This window comes from Spermophilus citellus, assembly GCF_964194105.1.
Source record: "Spermophilus citellus genome assembly, chromosome: 3".
In the NCBI taxonomy this organism is placed as follows: Eukaryota; Metazoa; Chordata; class Mammalia; order Rodentia; family Sciuridae; genus Spermophilus; species Spermophilus citellus.
Genome location: NC_138184.1, coordinates 500,203 through 523,339, shown reverse-complemented (window position 1 = coordinate 523,339; position 23,137 = coordinate 500,203). Strand labels below are relative to the sequence as shown.

General features: G+C 63.3%; 2 protein-coding genes across 5 annotated transcripts; one reads left to right on the top strand and one right to left on the bottom strand.

Moving 5' to 3' along the window:
- The first annotated feature begins 1,565 nt into the window (after positions 1-1,565).
- Positions 1,566-8,515, top strand: PLPPR3 (phospholipid phosphatase related 3). Its single transcript, XM_081287975.1, has 8 exons — positions 1,566-1,762; positions 2,031-2,152; positions 5,335-5,520; positions 5,950-6,091; positions 6,183-6,378; positions 6,457-6,514; positions 6,580-6,753; positions 6,979-8,515. Exons 2-8 carry the CDS (start codon positions 2,078-2,080, stop codon positions 8,335-8,337), a joined length of 2,190 nt encoding a protein of 729 aa, XP_081144101.1. The 5' UTR covers positions 1,566-1,762; positions 2,031-2,077; the 3' UTR covers positions 8,338-8,515.
- Positions 8,516-8,730: 215 nt separating this feature from the next.
- On the bottom strand, positions 8,731-19,336 carry PTBP1 (polypyrimidine tract binding protein 1). 4 transcript variants are annotated; one of them, XM_081287976.1, is made up of 14 exons: positions 19,208-19,336; positions 17,999-18,029; positions 15,013-15,088; positions 14,294-14,613; positions 14,037-14,207; positions 13,854-13,964; positions 13,614-13,788; positions 13,336-13,413; positions 12,479-12,627; positions 11,343-11,376; positions 10,868-10,960; positions 10,564-10,780; positions 10,276-10,353; positions 8,731-10,191 (listed from the first exon to the last, which is right to left on the bottom strand). In XM_081287976.1, the coding sequence occupies exons 1-14, from the start codon at positions 19,213-19,215 to the stop codon at positions 10,059-10,061; spliced, it is 1,674 nt and encodes a 557-aa protein (XP_081144102.1). In that variant the 5' UTR covers positions 19,216-19,336; the 3' UTR covers positions 8,731-10,058. The 4 variants fall into 4 exon arrangements, with proteins under 4 accessions (XP_081144102.1, XP_081144104.1, XP_081144105.1 ...); XM_081287978.1 differs by lacking the exon at positions 19,208-19,336 and adding an exon at positions 18,577-18,661; XM_081287979.1 differs by lacking the exon at positions 19,208-19,336 and adding an exon at positions 18,565-18,602.
- Positions 19,337-23,137: the final 3,801 nt, after the last annotated feature.

Sequence of the window (23,137 nt, the reverse complement as noted above, 5' to 3'; positions counted from 1 at the left end):
AGCCACACCCCCAGCCCCTCTAATTAGATTCTTTTTTTTTTTTTAAGAGAGAGTGAGAGAGAGGAGAGAGAGAGAGAGAGAGAGAGAGAGAATTTTTTTTTTTTAATATTTATTTTTTAGTTCTCGGCGGACACAACATCTTTGTTGGTATGTGGTGCTGACCCTGGCCACACGCATGCCAGGCGAGGAGCGCGCTACCGCTGGAGCCACACCCCCAGCCCCTCTAATTAGATTCTTAACCATACATTCTTACAGATTTCATGGGCAGGAGGAACTATGCTTATCTCCCAGAGTTTCAGGATCTGGACACAAAAAATCTCCTGGGTTCCTGCCATCAACATGATCTTGGGCCTGCACTTCTCCTGCAGTGAACAGGTGGTTTGCTGAGGAATGTGACGTGCCCTGTCCACTGCGGCCAGGCGGGGCTGCAGGTCAATTTCTTTCCTTTTTTCTTTTTTTGGTAAATATTTTTTAGTCGAAGTCGGACACAATACCATGGCTTATTTGTTTTTATGTGGTGTTGAGGATGGAACCCAGGGCCTCTCACTGCAGGCCAGTGCTCTGCCGCTGAGCCACCCCCCAGCCCCAAGGTCAGTTTCTCCTTGCTCAGAAGCATGTGGCCCATTTTGTGGAATCATTCCCTTAACCTCGCGTTCCCACCACCTGCATCTGTCTGTTCACTAACATTACCACACGGACATTCTTCGAAAAACGCATTTGGGTCTGAAGACAGGAGAAAACTATTGTGACTATCAGGACAGACAGGGAGGGCGGGAGCCAGCAGGGTGGAGAGCGGAGAAGGGGACCGCACACCGGGCGCCCATGGCTCAGCCCTTCAATGGAGAGAGAACCGCGGGACTGTCAGGGTCTGTCCCTGTTGGCAGCAGGTCAGGGGCAACTGTCCAGACACAGGCGTGCAGTGCGCATATTGGAGCCAGGGAATAAGTGCACAGAGTGGCTCCCGCCAGGGGGGCCTGGCGACTTTGGGAAGTGGCCTCAGCTCCTCGGGCCTGCGGTGAAACGTGGGGTCAGCAGCCCTCACCCCACAGGCGGAGTGCGCTGAGCGGCCAGCTCCGCCCAGGCTGCCCGCCGCCCCCGCACCTCCAGGCACCGCACCTGGCCGCCGTTGCTGAGGCCCCTGCAGGCCGACGGGCTCCAGCCGCGGGCAGCACGGAGGGCGAGCCTCGCCGCCTCCCGGCCAGGCAGCTTTGACTCCGGGCGCCCGGGGAGCTCGCCATGGAAACGGGCGCCGGCGAGCGGCGGGTATCCCGCACCGGGGGCCGCGAACTGGGCAGGGGGCGGGCGCCGGAGAGGTGGTGAGAGACAGGGCAGACGCAGACCCGCGCCCACCGTGCGTCCCGGGGGGCCCCCAGGAGGCCAGGCGGGAGCGAGCGCCCGCGAGAGGCCGCGGGGGCGCGCAGACCGGGCCGCAGCCCCCCCGGCCCCGCAGCCCCGCAGCCCCCCAGCCCCGCAGCCCCGCAGCCCCCCCGGCCCCGCAGCCCCCCAGCCCCGCAGCCCCCCAGCCCCGCAGTCTCGCTTCCCGGAGGGGCGGTCGCCCGGGCGAGGGGCGGGGCTGGGCGGCCCTGCGGTGGACGCGCGCTGCGCCCCCGAGCGCGCAGACAAAGAGCCCGCGCCCCGGCCGCCGCGGGTCTCCGCGGGACCCTCCCTCCGGCCCCGCCCCCGCGGGGAGGGGCCGCGCTTTGTGCTCTCGACGCCGCCGCCCCTGCCGCCGCCAGCTCCGCCGCTCGGCGCCTGCCGCCAGGTGAGGGGGCTGCGGACCCCACCCCGCCGCGCCCGCGACCCCACGCCCGGGCTGCGCCGCCCTGGCGAGAGGAGCAGCCCCCGGCCTCCTCGCTGGCTCCTAGGACCCCGCTCCCGGGGCAGGGTGCCCAGAAGCCTGACTGTGAAGCCCGGCCGGGGTCGCCTCGGCTCCAGCCTGTTCCCCGGGCCGTTCTTGCGCATCCTGGCGCGACCCTTCCCCGCTGGCCACCGGGTACCCCCAGGGATCACGCTGCACGTCTCCCCTCTAGTGTGGCTTTGTTCCTCTCCGACCTCGGCCTACGGTGCCCGCGACACCATGATCACCGCCAAGGAGAAGAATAAAACCCCCAAGGACAGCATGACGCTTCTGCCCTGTTTCTACTTCGTGGAGGTGCGTCGGGGTCGCGCTGGTGAGGCCGCAGTTCCGCCTACCTTCAGAGACCCCAGTCTGGGGAGGCGGAGCGGGCCCTGCTGCCATGGCCGCCTTGGGCCGGGCAGACCAGGGTATCTGGGGCTGGGTGGGACCTGGGAAGTGGGTCAGAAGATGGGCTCTGCAGGTTGAGTAGGAGTTCTAGAGGCACCCAGGGGACAGTGAGGGCACATGCTGGGAGGTGGGACCTTTAGTCAGCCCCTAGAGGGGCTGGTGGCTTGGAGGCCAGAGGAGGTGGGGCTGGAGCCTGAGGTCGGAGTTCAAGCCCTCCCTGGCTAATCATTTGGCAGGTGCAGCACCCCTGTCTCAGGCGGGAGCCCCCCCACTTCTAGAGTGGGGTTGGTGGGAATTATCTACAAAGACGCCCAGCCCTAGGAAGGGTCTGGCGGAGGGGTCTCCCAGGCGCCCTGCAGGGTGCTGCCCGGCGTTGCAGAATGTCTGCTTGTCTGTCTGTCTTTCTTTTTTGGTACCAGGGATTGAACTCAGGGGCACTCAACCGCTGAGCCACATCCCAGCCCTTTTTTGTATTTTACTTAGGGACAGGGCCTCACTAAGGTGTGTAGCGCCTCGCTTTTGCTGAGGCTGGCTTTGAACTCGCATTCCTCCGGCCTCAGCCTGGCAAGCCGCTGGCATGATAGGTGTGCGCTACCACGCCCGGCTGTGCTTGTTGTTCAAGATGAGGTTGGTGGAGCTGGGGCCCAGTGGCAGAGCACCTACCTGCCTAGCATGTGTGAGGCTCTAGGTTCGACCCTCAGCACCACATAAAGATAAATAAATAAAGGTATTGTGTCTGTCTATAAGTGAAAAAAAAAAAAAAAAAAAAAAAAGAAAGACTGATGGGTGGACTGCAGCAGGTCGGGGCTCCAGGGCCAGGCAAGCCTGCTGCCCTCAGCTCCCCTCACCCCTCCTTTTGTTTCTAACCTCTGGAAGTTGCCTTCAGACCTGGTTTCTCCTGGTTTATTTCACCCTCACTCTTACTCACCTGCAGTGCTGGGATGGAGCCAGGACGTCCTGACAGGCAGGCCTACCACCGAGCTGCACCCCAGCCCTTGTGTTTTATTTTGAGCCAGGGTCTCACCCAGGCTGGCCCCGACCTCTGGAGCTGTTGAGGGTCAGGCGAAGTCTCTTCTTCCTTTTTGTCTCAGCAGCACTTTGGCAGGACACCCTTGATGGCAGCAGCCCCTCCTCTGAGCTACTGTGTGCTTTTTTTTTTTTTTTTTTTTAGAGAGAGAGTGAGAGAGGAGAGAGAGAGAGGAGAGAGAGAATTTTTAATATTTATTTCTTAGTTCTCGGCTGACACAACATCTTTGTTGGTATGTGGTGCTGAGGATCGAACCCGGGCCGCATGCATGCCAGGCGAGCGCGCTACCGCTTGAGCCACATCCCCAGCCTATATTGTGTGCTTTTTGATTTTTTTTTTTTAATATGGTGCTGAGGCTCGAACCCAGGGCCTCGAATGTGCCAGGCAAGGGCTCTCCCACTGAGCCACAGCCCCCGGGGCCACTGTGTTCTTAGGTGCTGTGATGTTCAGCTAAGGGTCACCCGAGTGAGTGAGGGGTGGGTGGAGGGGATTAGGAGGCTTTTGAAGACTTTCCAGGGTGGTGGGCTCTTATGTGGGACCCTACATGGCCCCATGGAGCCAGGCCATGCTCCACCAACTGCTGTACCCACCTCTGGCCCAGCTGTGATTCTGCCTCCATCATGACCTGGTTTCCCTTCCCCCAATTAGAGCTCATATCAGATGTGGCCTCTCCCCATCCCCAGGTCCTGCTGTGGCTCCCAGGTGCCCAGAGGGTTCTTCCCCAGAGTCTGGGCCACCTCCCATACCCTGCTTGCCCTCTGTTAGCATGCTGGTGAGCAGGGCGTTGAAGTCAACTTGCCTGAGACGCCCAGCTTCACGGGTGGGATCCACAGAGAACTTTAAAGCAGCCCTTTTATTTTCGCAGCCTCAGGACTTGATCAGGGCCTCTCACGTGCCAGGCGAGCACTCTTCTTCCTGAGCTACAGCCCAGGCCTTGCCGAAGGATTTGGTGTTTGCAGGGCTGTGTTCAGGCCCTGCTGCAGACTTCCTTGATCTGAGAGCTCCCTGGCTGCAACCAGCCTCACGGAGAGTGGTGACAGAGACAAGGCAGGCCTCGCAGGGCCTGGCCCAGCACCATGTGCTTTTCACCCACTCAGAGTGGGGAGACCGAGTGCAGCCAGGACCAGGTCCCCGCCCAGGAAGAGGCTGTGCCTGCCTCCTGCCTGGGCCTTACACCTGCAGGCAGAGGTGTTCAGGGATGCCCCCTTGGACAGGAGCCCAGCTCCTCAACACAGCGTCCCCTAGGACCTTCAATTTCAGTTTGGCCCTGACCTTTGGCCTGGGAGTCTGCAGGTTGGAGTCAGGGCCCAGGCCACAGGTGGGCTTCACCAGGTGGGCAGGCCCCTGAGACACATGCTCTGTCCCCTGGGGGGGAGACTTGTGAGCCCTGCCTAGGCTGCTGCTGCCTGCACCTATGACTGTCGGCCCTGCAGGGGGCGAACGAGCAGGCCCTGCCCTGTCCTCCTGTCCCTGGTCTCCAGGAGACCAGCTGCCCCATGGCTCCGGGCCTGGCTGTCCCGGCCTGCCCACCTGCCCTCTGCAGAGGGTGGAGAGAGCGTACTTAGGTTACATGCTGGGCTGTGGGCACGGCAGAAGTTGGCCAGCCACTCCGTGCATCCTCTGGAGGCCATTCTGGGGGCTGTGTGGTGTAGGTGGCTCCTGAGGGAGGGGCCTGAGAGAATGAGGCAGACAGGGACGCCCAGGGAGGCCGTCCCAGGGAGGGCTGGCAAGATGGGGTATCTAAGGGAAGCGCTTCCCAGGTGGGGGCAGGAGTGTCTGAGATTCCTGTGCTGAGAAAACAGGCTGGCCGGCCATAGGAACGGACAATGGGTGGATGGACAGATGGGCGTGTGGGTGGTGGATGGACAGGTGGGTGTGTGGGTGTGTGGGTGTGGGTGGTGGCCGGGTGGCCGGGTGGGTGGATGGGCAGGTGGAGGGCGTGTGGGTGGCAGTGGAGAGACCTGGCTTGAGGAACTGGTTTCTGGGTGCTGGAATGGCAGCCAGCTGGACGAGGGTGGTTGTGCGGCTGGCAGGTGGACAGTGACCTGCGTGTCTGCTGCAGCTTCCCATCGTGGCGTCCTCCATCGTGTCGCTGTACTTCCTGGAGCTGACCGACCTCTTCAGGCCCGCGCAGGTGGGCTTCCAGTGCTACGACCGCACGCTGTCCATGCCGTACGTGGAGACCAGCGAGGAGCTCATACCCCTGCTCATGCTGCTCAGCCTGGCCTTTGCGGCCCCAGCCGCCTCGGTGAGCGCGCCTGGGCTGGCCGAGGGGCCGAGGGGGGCCATGGGGCCTGGGTGAGCGCGCCCGGGCTGGCCGAGGGGCCGAGGGGGGCCATGGGGCCTGGGTGAGCGCGCCCGGGCTGGCCGAGGGGCCGAGGGGGGCCATGGGGCCTCGGTGAGCGCGCCTGGGCTGGCCGAGGGGCCGAGGGGGGCCATGGGGCCTCGGTGAGCGCGCCTGGGTTGGCCGAGGGGCCGAGGGGGGCCATGGGGCCTCGGTGAGCGCGCCTGGGCTGGCCGAGGGGCCGAGGGGCCGAGGGGGCACGGGGCCATGGGGCCTCGGTGAGCGCGCCTGGGCTGGCCGAGGGGCCGAGGGGCCGAGGGGGCACGGGGCCTGGGCTGGCCGTGGGACTGTGGGGGCGTGGCCCCAGCCCGCCTGACCCTCCCTGTCGGGCAGATCATGGTCGGCGAGGGGCTGCTCTACTGCCTTCAGGCCCGGCTGTGGGGCCGCGGCGGGGCCGCTGGCGGGGCCGAGGGCAGCATCAGCGCTGGCGGCTGCAACTTCAACTCCTTCCTGCGGCGCACCGTGCGGTTCGTGGGTGAGTGCTGGCCTCTCCCCTGATGCCCGGAGGGCCCATCCAGGGGGGCAGCTGTGCCTGCGGTCCCGGCCCTGACCCCCTGACCCCGCAGGCGTCCACGTGTTCGGCCTGTGTGCCACAGCTCTGGTGACCGACATCATCCAGCTGGCCACTGGCTACCATGCACCCTTCTTCCTGACCGTCTGCCAGCCCAACTACACTCTGCTGGGCACGTCCTGCGAGGCCAACCCCTACATCACGCAGGACATCTGCTCTGGCCACGATGCCCACGCCATCCTGTCGGCCCGGTGAGCCACCGCCCCCCACCCCCCCCACCCCCGCGTCCCCGTGGGGAGCCCGCGGGGGCTCACGGGTCGCTCTTGCAGGAAGACCTTCCCGTCCCAGCACGCCACGCTGTCTGCCTTCGCCGCCGTCTACGTGTCGGTGAGTGCTCCCCAGCCCCCGCGGCTCCCGGGCCCTGGCCAGGCCTGACCCTGCCCACCCCCCAGATGTACTTCAACTCCGTCATCTCGGACGCCACGAAGCTGCTCAAGCCCGTCCTGGTGTTCGCCTTCGCCATGGCCGCCGGCGTCTGCGGGCTCACCCAGATCACCCAGCACCGCAGCCACGCGGTGGACGTCTACGCGGGCTTCCTCATCGGGGCGGGCATCGCCGCCTACCTGGTGAGCTGCCGTGGAGCCGGAGGGCCGGCCCGGCGAGGGGGGAGGGGCGCATCCTGCCAGGGGGAGGCCGCCCCCGTCCTGGGGTCCTGGGGACTCCAGAGGGACTAGGACCTGCAGAGCCTGCAGTGCTGAGGCCCTGCAGCTCTGGGTCCCTGGTTCCCAGGCTGGTGCGTCACCGGCCAGGCCGGCACTGGCAGGAGGCTCACGCTCCCTGTGTCCTCCCAGGCCTGCCACGCGGTGGGCAACTTCCAGGCCCCACCCGCAGAGAAACCCTCGGCTCCCCCACCCGCCAAGGACGCATTGCGGGCCCTGACCCAGCGGGGCCACGACTCAGTTTACCAGCAGAATAAGTCTGTGAGCACAGATGAGCTGGGCCCGCCAGGGCGTCTGGAGGGCGTGCCGCGTCCTGTGGCCCGAGAGAAGACGTCCCTGGGCAGCCTGAAGAGGGCCAGCGTGGATGTGGACCTGCTGGCCCCCCGCAGCCCCATGGGCAAGGAGCACTTGGTGACCTTTAGCAACACGTTGCCCCGAGTCAGCACACCCTCGCTGGACGACCCTGCCCGCCGCCACATGACCATCCACGTGCCGCTGGACGCCTCGCGCTCCAAGCAGCTCATCAGTGAGTGGAAGCAGAAGTCCCTGGAGGGCCGTGGCCTGGGGCTGCCTGACGAGGCCAGCCCTGCGCACCTGCGTGTGCCCGCAGAGCCCATGGCAGAGGAGGAGGACGAGGAGGAGGAGGAGGAGGACGAGGAGGAGGAGGAGGACGAGGAGGGGGAGGAGGAGGGCCCCATCCCACCCTCACTCTACCCCACAGTGCAGGCACGGCCAGGGCTGGGGCCACGTGTCCTGCTCCCGCCACGGTCGGGGCCTCAGCCGCTGGTGCACATCCCCGAGGAGGGGGCGCAGGCCGGCGCGGGCCTGTCCCCCAAGAGCAGCGCTGCTGTGCGTGCCAAGTGGCTCATGATGGCCGAGAAGGGCGGGGCCCCCATGGCCCCCTCGCAGCCCCGCGTGGCCAACCCCCCTCGGCTGCTGCAGGTCATTGCCATGTCCAAGGCCCCGGGCGGGCCGGGACCCAAGGCAGCAGAGACAGCCTCGTCCTCCAGCGCCAGCTCTGACTCCTCGCAGTACCGCTCGCCCTCGGACCGCGACTCGGCCAGCATCGTCACCATCGATGCTCACGCACCCCACCACCCTGTGGTCCACCTGTCGGCGGGTAACGCGCCCTGGGAGTGGAAGGCAACGGGCGGTGGGCCGCGGGGGACGGAGGGTGAAGCAGGGTACGAGCTGGGGGACCTGGCACGTGGCTTCCGCGTGGGGTCCAAGCCACCAGGCGTGTCCCCCGGCTCATCAGTCAGCGACGTGGACCAAGAGGAGCCGCGCTTCGGGGCCGTGGCCACTGTCAACCTGGCCACGGGAGAGGGGCTGCCCCCACAGGGCGCAGCGGACGGAGTGCTGGGGCCAGCCAGCCGCGAGTCCACACTGCGGCGGCAGGGCGGCGGCCTGGTGCTGGGCGAGCGGGAGGCCAGCGAGGCAGAGGCTGAGAGCTATTTCCGGAGGATGCAGGCCCGCAGGCTCCAGGACTGAGGCGCTCCTCTCTGCAGCAGAGGCCACCTAAGGCCAGGATGGGTGGGGGGCTAGGGCTGGGGGCATCTCATGACCACATCAATAAAGGCGATTGCTGACTTCAGGTCCCGAGTCGTCTGGTCTGTGCGGGCCCAAGGCCAGTGGGCAGTAGGGTCTGGTTCTTTGCCCCTGCAGCACCTCTGAACAGGAGGGACATGGGTCTCAGCCCCCAGCCCAGGGAAGAGGAGGGAAGCAGGTGGCTGGATTCAGAGAGGAGACAGCAGCAAAGATAAAACGTGCCCCAAAAAAGAGGGAGATCAGAAGTGCAGGGTAGAGAAGAGATTTATTCATGTCCAGTACAGACCCGCCAGCTGCCTTCCACAGCCTGACAGCAAAGAAGAGGTCTACAGGGAGGCAGGTGTTATAAAACGGCTTTAATCGAGTTCTCTCATGACAAGCCCGGGACGGGCAATGGAATGTGCTCGTGGCCACTGCGCTCCACGTACAATACTGAGCCTGCGGTTGCTGTTATCAAAATACACGTCACCGTAAAAACCCGACGCGCCCTCCACGTCTCTACAGGTATAAAAAAATCATAAATATTTACACCCTTGTCACTCTATGAAACTGGGGATCCGAGGAGACCGGCCCTGCTGCTGGCGCGGTGGGACCAAAGCGTCCCCCAGGGTAGGAGGGTGGTCAGGACCTGGAGGGTCCCACCGCCTGGAGTCCCAGCATCAGAGCAGACAGGAACAGAAACACGACTTTGGTCCAAAATTTGAAGGAAAAGGGGAAAAAACAACAAACCCTGAAAGTTCTAGAGCTGGTCTTCCTAGGCAGATCTGGGGAGCTGAGTAAGGCCACTGAGGCGGGCGGTGCACGGCCGGGCCCTGCCGCGGAGGCTGGGTCCTGCCTGTGACTGAATTGATTACAAAGAATAAAATAGAAAGTACAGCATACAAAGTAATACCAAGAGAAAGCTCACACTCATACCACTGGATCCTCTTGCTATAAAAAGGTACTTAAAACTATTTCTTTTGCATATAAATGAAAAAAGATTAGGATATTTGGTCAACTGGAAATATTGCTAGGCACAGATGTCTGCAACCACATCAGAATATGATACAAAGATTATAACAAAAGGCTAAAAGCTCAAGGAGGCTGGGTTGGTGCCCTCTGGGCCTGGCCGGGCGAGCGGGACCTGGGTGGCTGGAGGACAAAGGGGAGAATCATGTCACTTGATTACATGGGGGGGGGTGTGCCAGCCAGCCCTGCTGGCACCTCGGTCTCCACTCCCTCCCAGCACTGGGCACATGATCCGTGGGAGCAGGAGGCCGCTTTGCGTTTGCCTGGAGTAGATCCCCGGCCCCGGGTCCCCGGGTCCCCTTGGGTGGGCGTGCGGCTGCAAGGCAGGCAGGTTTAAGGCACGAGGAAGCCACGTCGTGGTGGGGGCGCCCCCCGTGGGCCGCACGCCCAGCACACCCTGCAAGGCAGGGCGCGGGGTCTGGCCTGGCCTGGTCCCGGGCAGGTGGGGGACCCCTGCCGCAGTCCCCGAGCCCGAGCCGTCAGTCACCGCAAGGTCAGCAAGGTGAGCTAGATTTAATTTTTTTAAAAACAGGTAAACTGATTTCTCTTTAAAAAAATAAAATCTCTGGTCTGTTAAGGTCACTTCAGCTGCTTCTTAAAGTGGCTTTTCTCTGGAATGACGGAAGCGGCTCCGGAGCCCGGCCAGGGGCTGGGCCCTAGATGGTGGACTTGGAGAAGGAGACTCGCAGGTGGTGGTTCTCGCCCAGGTCATGGTTGTGCAGGTCAATGAGCGCCTGCACCGCCTCCTCCACGGAGCCCATCTGGATCAGCGCCATCTTGCGGTCCTTCCTACAGCACAGCAGGCCAGCTGGTGGGCACGGGGAGGGTGGGTATGGCGGGGAGGGGAGGCAGGGTGGGGAAGCCCCTACTCACTGGAAGAATTTGAACCCCTTGACCACGCCCCCGTTGCTGGAGAACAGGACCTTGAGGTCTTCCTCCGTGATGGAAGGCCTGTGGGGAGGAGGGTGTGAGCAGGCACCTGCAGAAACCTGCATCAGAGGCCAGGGCACATGGGACCCCTCGGAGGCCAAGGGGAGAAGTGATGACCACGGGGCCGGAAATGGTCTTGAGAAGACCAAGAGGCTCTGCGTCCCACGCCTGCACTTGGAGGGGCTGCTGAGGCAGGATGGGGGCACCTCCCTGCGGGGTGCCTGGACTCACGGGATGTTGGAGAGGTGCAGGGTGGCGGAGGGCGGGAAGATGTTCTGGAAGTTCTTGGAGCCGGGCTTCTTGAAGCGGTGCAGGGGGGAGTTGCCGTAGTCCTTGGTGAGGCCCTGGTCCTCCTGGCCCTCCCGCGGCAGCTGCACGTTCTGGTGCTTGGACAGCGTGATGCGGATGGGCTTCCCGTGCAGCTTGTGCCCGTTCAGGTGGCTCATGGCTGGGAACACAGGGGCACATGACCAGGGGCCCCAGCAGGCACCCCCATCCCCCACCCTGTGCCGGCCCCGGGGCCTGGGCCTCTTACCCAGCTGGGCCTGGCTGCCATCTGCCATCTGCACCAGCGCATTCTCCTTCTTGTTGAACAAGATCTTCACCCGCTGCACGTCCCCATAGACGCCTTCGGGACCCAGGGACAAGGCCGTGAGCGCCCGGCCCCGCCCGCCCTCCAGCCCCTGTGCACCCCTTAAGGCTTGCCAGCCTGCCGGGGAGCCTGCGCCTAGCAGCCCAGGGCCCGCTAACAGGAGCGCCCACGTCCAGCCAGGTCCTAATGTCCGGGACAGGCCAGCTGTCAAGAAGGACCACGTTCGCATGCTACTGACACGCTTAACTCTTGGAGAAGCATGCAGGGCGGTAACCATGCGCGACTACGGGTGAGACGGTTGCAACCGGAAGCAAACCACGTAAGGAGGCAGAAGGCCAAACGCAAACTCAGGGCACATCTCAGGGCGTAAAACCATCAATTAAATGAAAACAAGGTAATAAAAGTGGGAATAACATACCGAAAAGAATAAAGAGGCTTTGGGGTGTGACTCTCTTTAGAGGACAGCAGAGCAAGGCAGCGAAGGGACAGGGGGAAGGGAGAGGTCAAGGGGGCGAGTTGCCATCGTCCACCACGAGGAAGACAGTCCCCGCAGGCGTGCAGGTTGATGGTGATGAGTTGCCAGGATGTTAATATTCAAGGGCGGGTTGTTTCCGGAGAGCAGGGTTTGAGAGGGGAGTTTGTTTTTATTTATTTATGTTTTGTTTCAAGCAACAACAGGAAGCAGAAGAACCGTGCAGTCAGTTGGCAAAGAAATTCCGGATCAGGGCAAGAAAAAAAATAGGGAAAGGGGAGAAAAGAAAAAAGTAGCAAAAAACACAGGTCAGTAAATACGTAAGGAAACCAGGCAGTGTCCCAGTCACTCGCGCACACGCAACGTTCCACCTGGGGAGACGGCAGGGAGAGGCCAGGCCCGGGCTGTGCTGGGAGGTCTCTGCAGCCACAGGCAACGGGCAGCAGCGGCTGCTGGTCCACCCCCACGTGCCCTGGCTCAGGACAGCTGCAGGGACGTGGAGCGCACGAGCAGGGACTGTGGGGACACCAGTCCTGCCCTGCCTGGAGCCCAAGAAGCCAACAGAAGCACCAGACGAGGAGTGCTCTGAGATGCAGACCAGGTCCTGTCCACCAAACTCACACCCTGAGCCCCGGGCATCTTGGCCCAGCCCCAGCTGTGTGGACAAGTTCACACTGGCAACTGAGGTCTGTGTGCAAGGCGTACGTGGCCAAGCACCCTGACCGCCGGCAGGCCCAGGGTCCCCTGCTGCACCTGCTGGGCGCACACCTAGCCTAGCCCTCCTCGATAAGTGACAGGAGGTATTTCAACTCAGAGCGTCATCAAATTGAAAATGCAAATGGAGACGGCAGGGAAGACAGGAAACTCGGAGGACCCTGGGAAAGGTGGTAAGCAGGAGTGATGTCGCGACACACAGCAGACTCCAACAGAGCGAGGCGGCCACGCGGAGCCTGAGGAGGGCCGCTGCTAGGGGCCGAGCTGGAGACTCAGGCCCCGCCCGCATGCAGCACGGCCACTGACCCTAGGGCCCAGCATACCCTGCTCACGCTCTGGGAGAAGCGGCCTGGGAGGGACCCACGTACCTCGGGGTTGAGGTTGCTGACCAGCAGGACAGAGTTCCCAGCCCCCGCCAGGCCCGGGATGGTGATGCGGCCTGCAGCAGCCGCGGCAGCTGCAGCCGATGGAATGGCCAATGGGGCCAGGGCTCCATGCACGTTAGGGACAGACAGACCTGGAAGGGAAGAGGCAGTCAGGAAGTGAGCACAGGCCCTCCACCGGCCACCAATGGGGCACAGAGGCCCCCTCCTCATGCACAAGGAGCCACGGGAGGCGGCGCCAGGCTCGAGCCCTGTGAGGGGTACCCGTGGGCTCCTCCGGGCGCCAGGTGCAGCCACACGGCCCCTGGGCCCCCTGCATGCGCCACAGCACGGAAGCCTGGGTCCGAAAACGCAGACATGGGCCTCGCAGGCAGGCCCGACAGGACACGGCGTGCGTGCAAGCCACGCCGTCCTCCATGCAGACGCAGCAGGCACTGCTCGCACGCGGCCACGATGGCCGGGACGACGCACACGTGTGCCGGCCGCCGGCGCATGCTCCTCAGCGGAGGCCATCGCTTACCAGGCCACTCAACAACTACTAGGGACACATCCCTCCAGTTCGTCCTCGTCCTCGCCCGAGTGCTTGAAGGGAACCAGACCACAAGACTGACCGGTTAGCGGCTTTCGCCAACTCCAAGGCCCGACTCACGGGCTGCCGCCCTGCCCTGCCCTGCCTCTCCTCTGCCCTGTCGAGCCGCCTCTGCGGACGCGACTGCCCCTGCGGCTCCCTTCCCCTCTCCCCGGCACTCGCCAGGGACCAGCTGGCCACGCTGGCTGCCGTGGAAGCAGAGCTGCGTGGAAAGGGTGAGGCATGCAGTCGCTGGGGCGGCCGAGTTGAGTACCTGTGGCTGGAGGAATTGCAAAGGTGGGAGGGAACCCAGCTCCTGCATACGGAGAGGCTGAGATTATACCAGGTGCACCTAGAAACAAAGAGACACTAATCACTGCACCCACAACCTGCACCCGAGAGGGGCAAGAGCCTCGCGGGCAGGTCCGCTGCTCTGCAGGGCTGGTGTGCCAGCGGGAGCTGCTCCCGGGGGCCTGAGGGCGCTGACTGAGCTACACATCCCACCCAGCCTGTGGCCTGCACGTGTTATGCAGGGTCAGGACGGCGTCTCACCGAAGGCTGCGGCCATGGTCTGGTCCAGCGAGGGCTGGCTATCCCCAGAGGGCAGGTCTGGGCGCGTGTAGTCGCGGCTCTTGTCGTTGTTGTATTTGACGTTGAGGCTGGTGAGCTTGGAGAAGTCGATGCGCAGTGTGCAGCAGGCATTGTAGATGTTCTGCCCGTCCAGCGACTGCAGGGAGAGGCGGGTCAGCCATGGCGGGGCCCCAGGGCGAGCCTCCCCAGGAGGCCACTCACCAGCTTGGCGTGCTGGGCGCTCACAGGGTCTGCGTACTGCAGCAATGCCTGGAACTGGTTGTTCTTGGTGAACGTGATGATCTTGAGGACTGTGCCAAACTTGGAGAAGATCTACAAGGCAGGGCAGCATGAGCCTCTGCGCCCCAGGGAGGTGGCCCCCAGCCCCAGGCTCCTGCGCCTCACCTGGTGCAGCACGTCCAGGGTCACAGGGTAGAAGAGGTTCTCCACGATGATCCTGAGTACGGGGCTCTGCCCAGCCATGGCCATCCCAGCGTCCACGGTAGCGGCCGAGGCGGCCAAGGCCAGGTTCCCCGACTGGACTGAGTTCACGGCCTGCAGGGCCGCCTGGGCCCGCTGTGGAGGCAGCACTGTGAGCCCCCTGGGGTGGGGCCCCCAGGACCACAGGCCCCACCCCGCCCCGCCCTCCACAGACAGCATACCGCTTGGTTGGGGGAGCTGTCAGTCTTGAGCTCCTTGTGGTTGGAGAACTGGATGTAGATGGGCTGGCCGCGCAGCACGGGTGTCACCGAGGTGTAGTAGTTGACCATGGTGTTGGCCGCCTCCTCTGTGTTCATCTCGATGAAGGCCTGGTTTTTGCCCTTCAGCATCAGGAGGTTGGTGACTTTCCCAAAGGGCAACCCCAAGGAGATGACCTCGCCCTCTGTGACATCGCTGGGCAGCTTGCGGATATGGATCACTCGGGAGGGGACGCCCGCACTCCTGCTGTCACCTTTGAACTTCTTACTGTCATTTCCATTTGCTGAAAGGGGGGGGGGGGGCTTCGGGTTGCAGTAGGAGTCTGTCCTCCCGGAAGCCTCCTCCCTCTCTGGCTAAGGCCAGAACTCCCAGGCTCTATCCTGGAGGGTCCCCTTCCTGCTCCCAGGGAAGCTGGATGAACTGGAAGCTCAAGGTCAGGACTGCCAGGACCCAGTTTTATACACACATCTGCCTCTCTACCTCCAAGAGGAGCTGGCAGTCAAGCATGGCCTAGGAATTCTGTGCCACATCTGGCCTTGGATCTGCAGTGTGGACCCCAGGCCACAGGGTATGAACCGTGGAAGGAGCAAGCTCCAGTCCAGCTAGGACAGGCACAGCACGACCTGAACCAGAGCCACCTCCAGCCAGCAGGCTGGGGTGGGCACTCTGAATGTGGGGTTACCTGCAGAGGCGGAGTTGCTGCTCATGATAAAGGGTCCGTTGGTGACACACGTAGAGAAAAGCTCGTCAGATCCCCGCTGGAAAACAAGAGCAACACAGAGCTGCACTCCTCAGAGACCCCTCCTCACACCACCCCAGCCCCACCCGAGAAGGCAGGTGCCCCTGAGCCTGTCTGCTACTCCCCCATGCACCAGGAAGCCCAGGGCTCTCGGTGGGCAGGTATGTGGGCTGCGGGCCTGGGACAACCCCACTGGCACCCTCTCCATGGGCCTGGGGCACATGCCAGCAGCCACAGGGAGGGGACAGACTGCACAGCCCCCCACGCGTCTGCCCACGAGCACACAGCTGCAGCCCTGCAGCAAAAGACTGGCGGGCGTCTCGCTCCCAGCTGAGCTGCTGGCAGCTTCCGGGGAGACAAAGCCGAGCTGCCCACTGTGCTCCAGCCCCCAAGCCTGTCCTATTTTCCAGCTGCCTGACGAAATCCGACCCTCGGCCTCAGCACACTTTTGCAGCAGTAGAGACACTGCCCCTTTATGCGTCAGGCAGGCAGGGCTACCCCGTGGCGGGCAGAGGGGTGACTGACCAACCCTCAGGAATTACTAGGAGACCGCTCCTTCGGTTAGAAAAGCAGTTGTCTACCTGATGCGGGGCTCAGATTCAAAACGTGAAACTGGAGACGACCTGGAGACAGTCCTGAGATGGGTTACCCAGGAAACGAAAATAGGCCTGAGGACCCCGGAGACAACACTACCAGCACCTTGGCCGCGGCCCTTCTGTCTTTGAAGCTGGCCCACTGCACTCTGGCCAGCCTGTGTTTATTTGGGGGCGCTTTGAGTTGGAGAAGTGGATTGCTCCTCCTGCTCCACACAGGACTCATGTCCCCTCCTCCAGACTGCCTACAGAGCCACTGCTCTGAAGGAGACCAGCGCCGACGCCCAGACAAGCACCAGGTCCTGGCCACTGCCCAGTGCCCCCAGGAGCTGTTCTGGAAGTGATCACCCTGCAGACACTCATGCCTCCTCGCCAGGTCCACTCTGAGTAAGCAGATATGGAGACCAGGAAGGAACGACAGCCATGAGAAGAGGCCAAGGCACAGCTACTGCCAACCCCACCAGCACCAAGCATCGTACAGAGGCAGCCACCAGGGGCCACCACTCAGACCCTCGGGCCCTGTGTCCACCAAGAAGGCCTACTGGTCCCCAAGGCAGCGTCAGGGCCAAGGAACAATGCAGAACCAAGCAGAGCTGAGGCCCAAGTTTGCGCGAATGAAGTGCAGATCAGGCAAACCCAGGCCCACCCTGGGGCTGTGCCTGCTGAGTATCAGTGGCCACAGAGTCAGAAAACAAAGGAGTACCTGCTATGGGCAGGCACTCCTAAAATGTAAAGCTCCACCCATCCCCCCCAGACACCCACCAGGAAGTTACTCCCTGCCCAAGGCACACCCTCCTGGAGGACTAGGGCCATGCTGGGGGCTCAAGGGACATCTTTCACCTGAGCTGCAGTAGTGGGCAGAGCTGCACTTCCTCGTAGTGGCCTCCTGGCTGAGCCCTAACGGTCTTCGCACAGGCAGGGCAGGCACACCCACAACTGTCTGGGGCCACGGGCTCAGTCTGAGCAGCACTCCACATAACAGAGGCTTGGCCAGGCAGCCCAGGGTCTCCATGGAGGGCCTCTCCCAGCAAATGTGCCTTAGTCAAGCACCAAGGGAAAAGCCCACGCTTGTGGAGGCTCAAGACCTCCTGCACCAGCACACCCAGGCCCAGCCTTCACCAAGCACCTCCTGGGGCGTGCCTTTCCACTGGCCAGAGGCCTCACACCCCAGAGCCCTGCCTCTATCCTGTCCAGGTTGGCTTTGGTGCCATCAGGGAAACCAGACGCTCTTGAGCAGGAGTGGATGGTCCCCCAGGAAACCTCGAGCAGAGAGCCTCAGGCAGAAAGTGGCTCCCACAGAAGCCAGGAGTTACTTCCAGCCAGACCATACCCAAGTGAGCACTTCAGAGGCCAAGCCCCACTCCCTGTCCTGCGCTGAAAGAACACACCTACCTGCAAAGGATCCAATATGCAGACAACAGCCCACTAGGGAAAATCGAAGCCCAGTCCAGGAACACCAATCAGTTGCTCTGCATGCCACAGTAGCCTCTCCAGGAATGAGCCCCAAGATCAGGACAACTCCCAGCTTTCTGTCACAGCCAAACAGGCAAATGACAGCTGCTCTGCTTTGCACACCAAGGACAGGCTGGTCCTCAAGTGGTAGGCTGCTTCCTTCTTAGAGAGCCCTGCAGCTCTGGACCTGGGCCACACCTGACCCACTAAACACCCATCTGCCAGCTGGGCCAGGTGGCTCACACCTGCCATCCTGGCTGTTTGGAGGCTGAGGCAAGAGGATCGTGAGTTTGAGGCCAGCCTGGGCAACTAAATGAGACCCTGTTTCAAAACACATCCAACCATCCAAAACTATTGTGTGTGAAGCATCAGTTCCTCCACTTCTTTCTGCGTCAGGACATACTGAGATGGTCTCAGGACAAAAATCACCTGATAACTGACAAGTCCCCTCCTGGGTCACAACGCCAACCGAGACACCCTGCCTCAACTACAAGAACTCTGCGCACTGGACCTCACTCACTCCCACTGCAGTGCTCTGGACACATCAGACAGCTCCCCTCCACAGCACAGGGGCTTTTCTGAATCCAGAGACTGATTCCCAACAAAGAAGTACAGAGTCCTCAGAGTGTTTCACTGAAACAGAGCTGGGAGCCAGACAGTGCCAACCATCAAACCTGCAGGCTGAGAACTCACACCATGGCCTAACCCTTGACAATCTGATGTGGACAGGGGTCAAAACCTCCTGCCTGTAAACCCTACCAGCCGGTCCCGCTTGTGAACCAGTAGGAGTTGCTTCAGAAACAGCCCTGCACTCTAAGCCAGCAGGGGACAGGCAAGCCCAGAGCCGGCACAGTGTGACCCAGAAGACAGTGAGCTGCGCCTACCTTCGTGCCAACTGGTACGTCTGGGACGATGCTGTGGAGAGAGAAGGAGAGATGTCAGCAAGGTGTGCAGCCGGGGGCAGAGGCCAGCCGCGCCGCCAGGAAGCTAGAGGGGCCGGGAAGTGAGCGGTCCACTGACTCAACTTGAAAGGGGCCACCATTGTCCTTCAGCGCCCCTCCCTCCCGGCAGGACCCCAGGCCCCGCCTCTGGACGGTGCCCAGAGGTAGAGACAAAAGACACTCCCTCCAGAGCCGGGGCTGGCCTTTAAAGTTCAGGGCTGCTGTTTGCTTTCCGTACAAATGGAGTACAAATGGAAGCGCGGGGCCAGGCCGCAGGCTTCCGCCCCGGCGGGGGCAGGGGGACCCGCGGCAGCCGGCGGCCCGTTCCAGGTAGCCAACCTAACAGGCGAGCCCCAACACAATCCGAGTTACTCATCAACCCGGCTCCGCGTGACTGGACTTTCTCCCTCGCCGCCACCACGGCCCAGAGCCGGCGCCCGCACGCCCGCCCGGGCCCCCGCGAGCCGAGTCCCGCCGTCCGCCCCGGGAAGGAACCCCGGCCTCCCCACCAGACTGAGCACCGAGGCCGGCTTCGACACACTCCCCGCGACGCAGCCAGGCACCACTTCCCAGACGCGCCGTGCAGCGGCCCGCCGGCAGCCGGCCCGCGAGGTTGAGCCCCGGGCCACGCGCGCCCCCGGCCCCGGGACCCCGCCCGACCCGGGAGAGAGCCCGCGCGGCGGGAAAGGCGCGCGCCCCCGCCGAGGGCCGCGCACGCGCACCGGAGCCCAGGGTGCACGGGCGCACGCGCGCGCGGCGCCGGACGGGGCGTGTTCAGGGACTTCCGCGCGCCCGGAGGCGGCGCATGAGCGCATGGGGGACGGGAAGCGAGTAGGGCCGCACGACGTCGTGGCGGATCGGACCCGGCACACCGGGGCCGCGCGCGCGGAAGGGCGGGGAGAGGGCGCGGGGCAGCAGGAGCTCAGAGCCCGGCGCGCAGAAGCCGGAAGTCCACCCAGAGGCGATCCGGAGACAGGCCTCGGAGCCAGGGCGCGGCCCATCCTTCCCCGCAGCCCAGGTCCCGCGCGTGCCACGCGGACCAGAGACCCCGCGCGCGCACCAGCCCGGGTGGCAGCGGAGAAAGTCCGGGTGGGGACGAAGGAAGGGCCGGAGCGCGAAGAGAATGGCGGGCGCGGGCGCGGCGCGACTTACCCGTCCATGGCACACAGAGCAGACCCGCAGGGGACGGAGTGGAGGCGCCGGAATAGCAGGAACCGACCCAACGGCTCCGAGTTATAGACTCACAAGATGGCGGAGACGCCCGCACACGTCCCCCGCGCGCACTGCCCATTGGCTCCCGCCGCGGCTAGGGGCGGGGACAGTCCCGCTGGCCTCCGCTAGTGCCTCTCAATGGCCAGGAAGCCGCTCAGGGGGGTGGGGCTGAGAGAGGTAGCAGGCGGCTATTGGAGGAAATGGCTGTCCTTCAGGGAAGAAGGCGGAAACGACCTGTGAAATAGGGATAGGGCGAGAAAGGGTGGGAGCACGTGATGGCTTTTGAGCCAACGGGCGGCCTGCCACCCGGCGTGGGGCTTGGCGGAAGAAGCCATCTTGAGAGTGGGTACGTGGCGTGTCAGGCGGCGAGAAGCGTGCTTGCCTCCGGCTGCTGCCATTTTTCAAACGGGCAGGGGCCGTACGCCCGCTGCGTGAGGGCACGGGGAGGTGTGTCGCCATCTTGGAGTCGGGCAGGAAACCTGCAGCGCTCCATCTTGCCTGTGGGCACAGAGCCAAAACGTCGGATTCAAACCGAACCTTTGCTAGGGGACTGGCGCGGGGACCTTGGAACCTGCGGGCGCGGCGTGATCCTGGGATCACTGCCGACTCTCCTCAGTTCGCCCCAAAGCCACCAAGTCCGACCGCTAGTGCAGGGGTGGGGAAACTGAGGCCTGGAAGCAGGGTGGGCAGCTGCAGCTGGGGAGACGAGCCCGGACGCACGCTCGGCCCGAGTGGAGTCCCGCCCTCCGGGCCCCCGCCCGGCGGGACGCCCAGAGCCAAGCCCGGGCCCCGCGGGAGCCCGCTTGCCCCGGTGCTGCTGCCCTGTTGCGGGCCTGGCCGCGGCCCAGCTGCCTGCGGGCCCGCTGCCAGAGGATTCCAGCCGGGATTAGGGGCGGCTGCCGATTTCCACGGAGGCCCCCCCGGCCGGCGGCCGGCCGGACCCCGGAATCGCTAATCAGGAACGTCCCGGTGGATTTAGGAGAAGCCGCGGTGCACGCCCGTGGATTTGCGCGCCCCGGGACGCCCGTCCGGGCCCTGGCTGGGGCCACCAGGGCCGGCTGCTCGTCTTTGTTCCCTGTGAGGCTGGTGCCAGGGAGGGCTCCACCCTCGCAGACAGGCCGGGGAGGGAGCCCAGGTGGCAGCCAACGTGGGTGGAGACCAAGCGCCAGGCCCAGGTCTCAACCGTCAGAAGCGCATTGAAACCCACTTATGGCCCTCCCGGGCTCCGTGTTGCTCACAATGCCAGCCCACCCCACCCCACCTTCAGCGCCCTCCAGGGTTCCCGAGGCCTTTCACACAGGCCTCGCAGGCAGAGCCATTCCCTCCGGCAGGGTCTTCCGTGAACTTGCCAAGCTCCCTCTGCGCCCGGCCTGGGGCCTTCACACGAAGCTCCCGGGCCAGGTGCGGGCTTCTCCTCCCCAGCTCCGCTGGAGCTCCTGACCACGTGAGTCAGGCCAGCTTCAGGTGAACTCTGCCAGGGACTCTAGAGAACAGGATGCAAGGGGTGGCCTTAACCAGTTCAGCCAGGGGTCACCTTGTGTCTCCTGCCACCCTGAGTCCTGCCACTCAGAACTCCGCAGGGACGGGGCCACTAGCCCACCCTGATCCAAATTCCAGGTAACTGCTCCTCACTAAGGGAGGGCAGGCAGGTCCTGGACTCTGGTAGCCTGGGTGAAGCTGGACTCGGACCAAGTGCCAGGGTCCTGTTCTGTTTTTGGTCCTAGGAATTTGACCCACCAAGTCACATCCTCAGCCCTTATTTTGCCAAGTTGCCGGGACTGGCCTGGAACCTGTGAGGCTGCCTCAGCCTCCTGCATCACTGGGGTGACAGGCCACCATGCCTGCTCTCGGTTCCTCCTGTGGACTGTTGGCATTGCAGTTAAGGGTCCACCTGGGTGAACCAGAAGTGGCCTCAACTTGAGGCCCTAAGTTGGGTCTGCAAAGACCTTTCCCAGTGCACGGGTGCTCATGCCTGCAGGGGACGAGGGTGGAGGTGGCTGTTTGGAGGCACCCTCAGCACCACTCCTCATCCCAAGCTCCAGAGTGGGAAGGGGCTGTGGCTGGCTCTCCATCATGGCAGTGGGGGCCAGGACCAGGGCCCCCAGGTGTCCTCCTAGCTGGACGGGCCTGGACAGGACAAGCATGGGACCAGCCCTTGCACAGAAGAGCTGGCCTGGTGCAGAGCATGGAGGCAGATTGTAGGGCTGCTGTCTGCACCTGGTGCATTCGGCCTGCTGGCCCGGCCTGACCAGCTGCTGCCTTCATTAATGATTCAGGGTCCGGACCAGCTCACCTTGTCTTTGAGAGTGTGGCGGCATGCTTGTCACCACAGGAAGACGATACTGTCCTCGCCGCGGGAGGGTGCACCCCAGGCCCATCAGGAGCCACTCCAGTTCTTACAGGGAGAGAGGAGCCATGCCTCAGTTTACCCTTTCATCAAAATGAGGACCGGGGGCTGGGCTCAGGGGCAGAGCTCCCCTGGCCCGCGTGAGGCCCTGGGTTCCATCCTCAGCACCACATAAAAATAAATAAATACATACATAAGTAAAATAGAGGTATTTTAAAAATGAGGGGCAGGGGAGGCTGGGCCTCTCCACGGGCTTTCCTGGACGTCACACACTACTACAGTGGCCGGTTGGAGGATGTCCACTTGTTGCCCAGCACCATGCCGCACACCCCACTCACCCCCAGGCTGAGACAGAAGGGTCACAGGTTCCAGGCCAGCCTCAGCAACTTAGCAAGAGCCTGTTACAAAATAAAATTTAAAAAGGGCTGGGGATGTGGCTCTGGTAAAGCCACCCTGGTTTATTTCCCATTACCAACAAAAAAAAAAAATTTTTTTTTGTTTTGTTTTTGTTGTTAATGTGTTTACTGCCTTGATTACGAAATCCACAGGGCAGGGATCCAGGGCAGGGCCGCAGGGGACCTCCCAGCCTCCTTGACCCATTTCCCACATTTCTGTGGGACTAAGCTTAGGGTGGGGATGGGTGGGGCCACACCTAAACCCTCCAGGCTGGGGGCTGGGCTGAAGAGCTGCCTCCAGCCGCCTGACCAGGTAGTCTCCAACAAGTGGCCTTCAGGCCTCAGAGCCAGGCCAGCCCCACCCCTGCAGTGTGGTGCAGGGGTGAGCAGGGTGGACTTCTGGAGAGGCCCAGGCCCTTACCCTGCGCTGCCAAGACCACCTTTCTAGCCCTCCCACGCCAGCACCCTAGACCAGCCTCACCCCTCCTCAGGCCCGGGTGCCCCTGAAGATGCCCAGCCGTCCCCCCAGTGTCCTCCGCATCCCAGCTTGGCCACACCTTGTGGGAGTCCAGCCAGCCGGGCAGCTCCCAGAGGACTTCCTGCCCCAATACCCTCCAGCCCTCTGAGCAGGGTACTGCACCCCCCCCCCCGGGGGTCCCTGGGAACAGCAGAGGGTCAAGCTCAGACCAGTAGCCTCTGCCGGGCACAGATTGTCCGGGAGGTGGACCTGTGGGCAGCAAGGAGTCTGGCTGTCCTCAGAGGGTTGAGTGGAGGTAGCTCAAGACCTGGTGCTGGGCACGATGGCCAGGTCAGTCATCCCAGCAGCCTGGGAGGCCGAGGCCGCAGGATTGCAAGTTCAAGGGCAGCCTGGGCAACCTAGACAGATCCTGCCTCAAAGTCAAGCAGGAAGGGCCGGGCGGGGACAGCACTGCTGGGGAGAGCGCTGGGCCCTACGGCTGGGTCTGCAGTACCCAGAGGCTCTTGTGCCTCGGGCTTGGGCTGGTAAGGGGGGGGCTGCAGGTCTGGGGCAGACCCTGGGGGCATGGCTGGGTGGACTCCTGATAGGCTGTTAGCGTTTTCATAGGAGATGTCCCCTGAAAGCTGACGTGGCCCAGGCCAAAGCAAGGA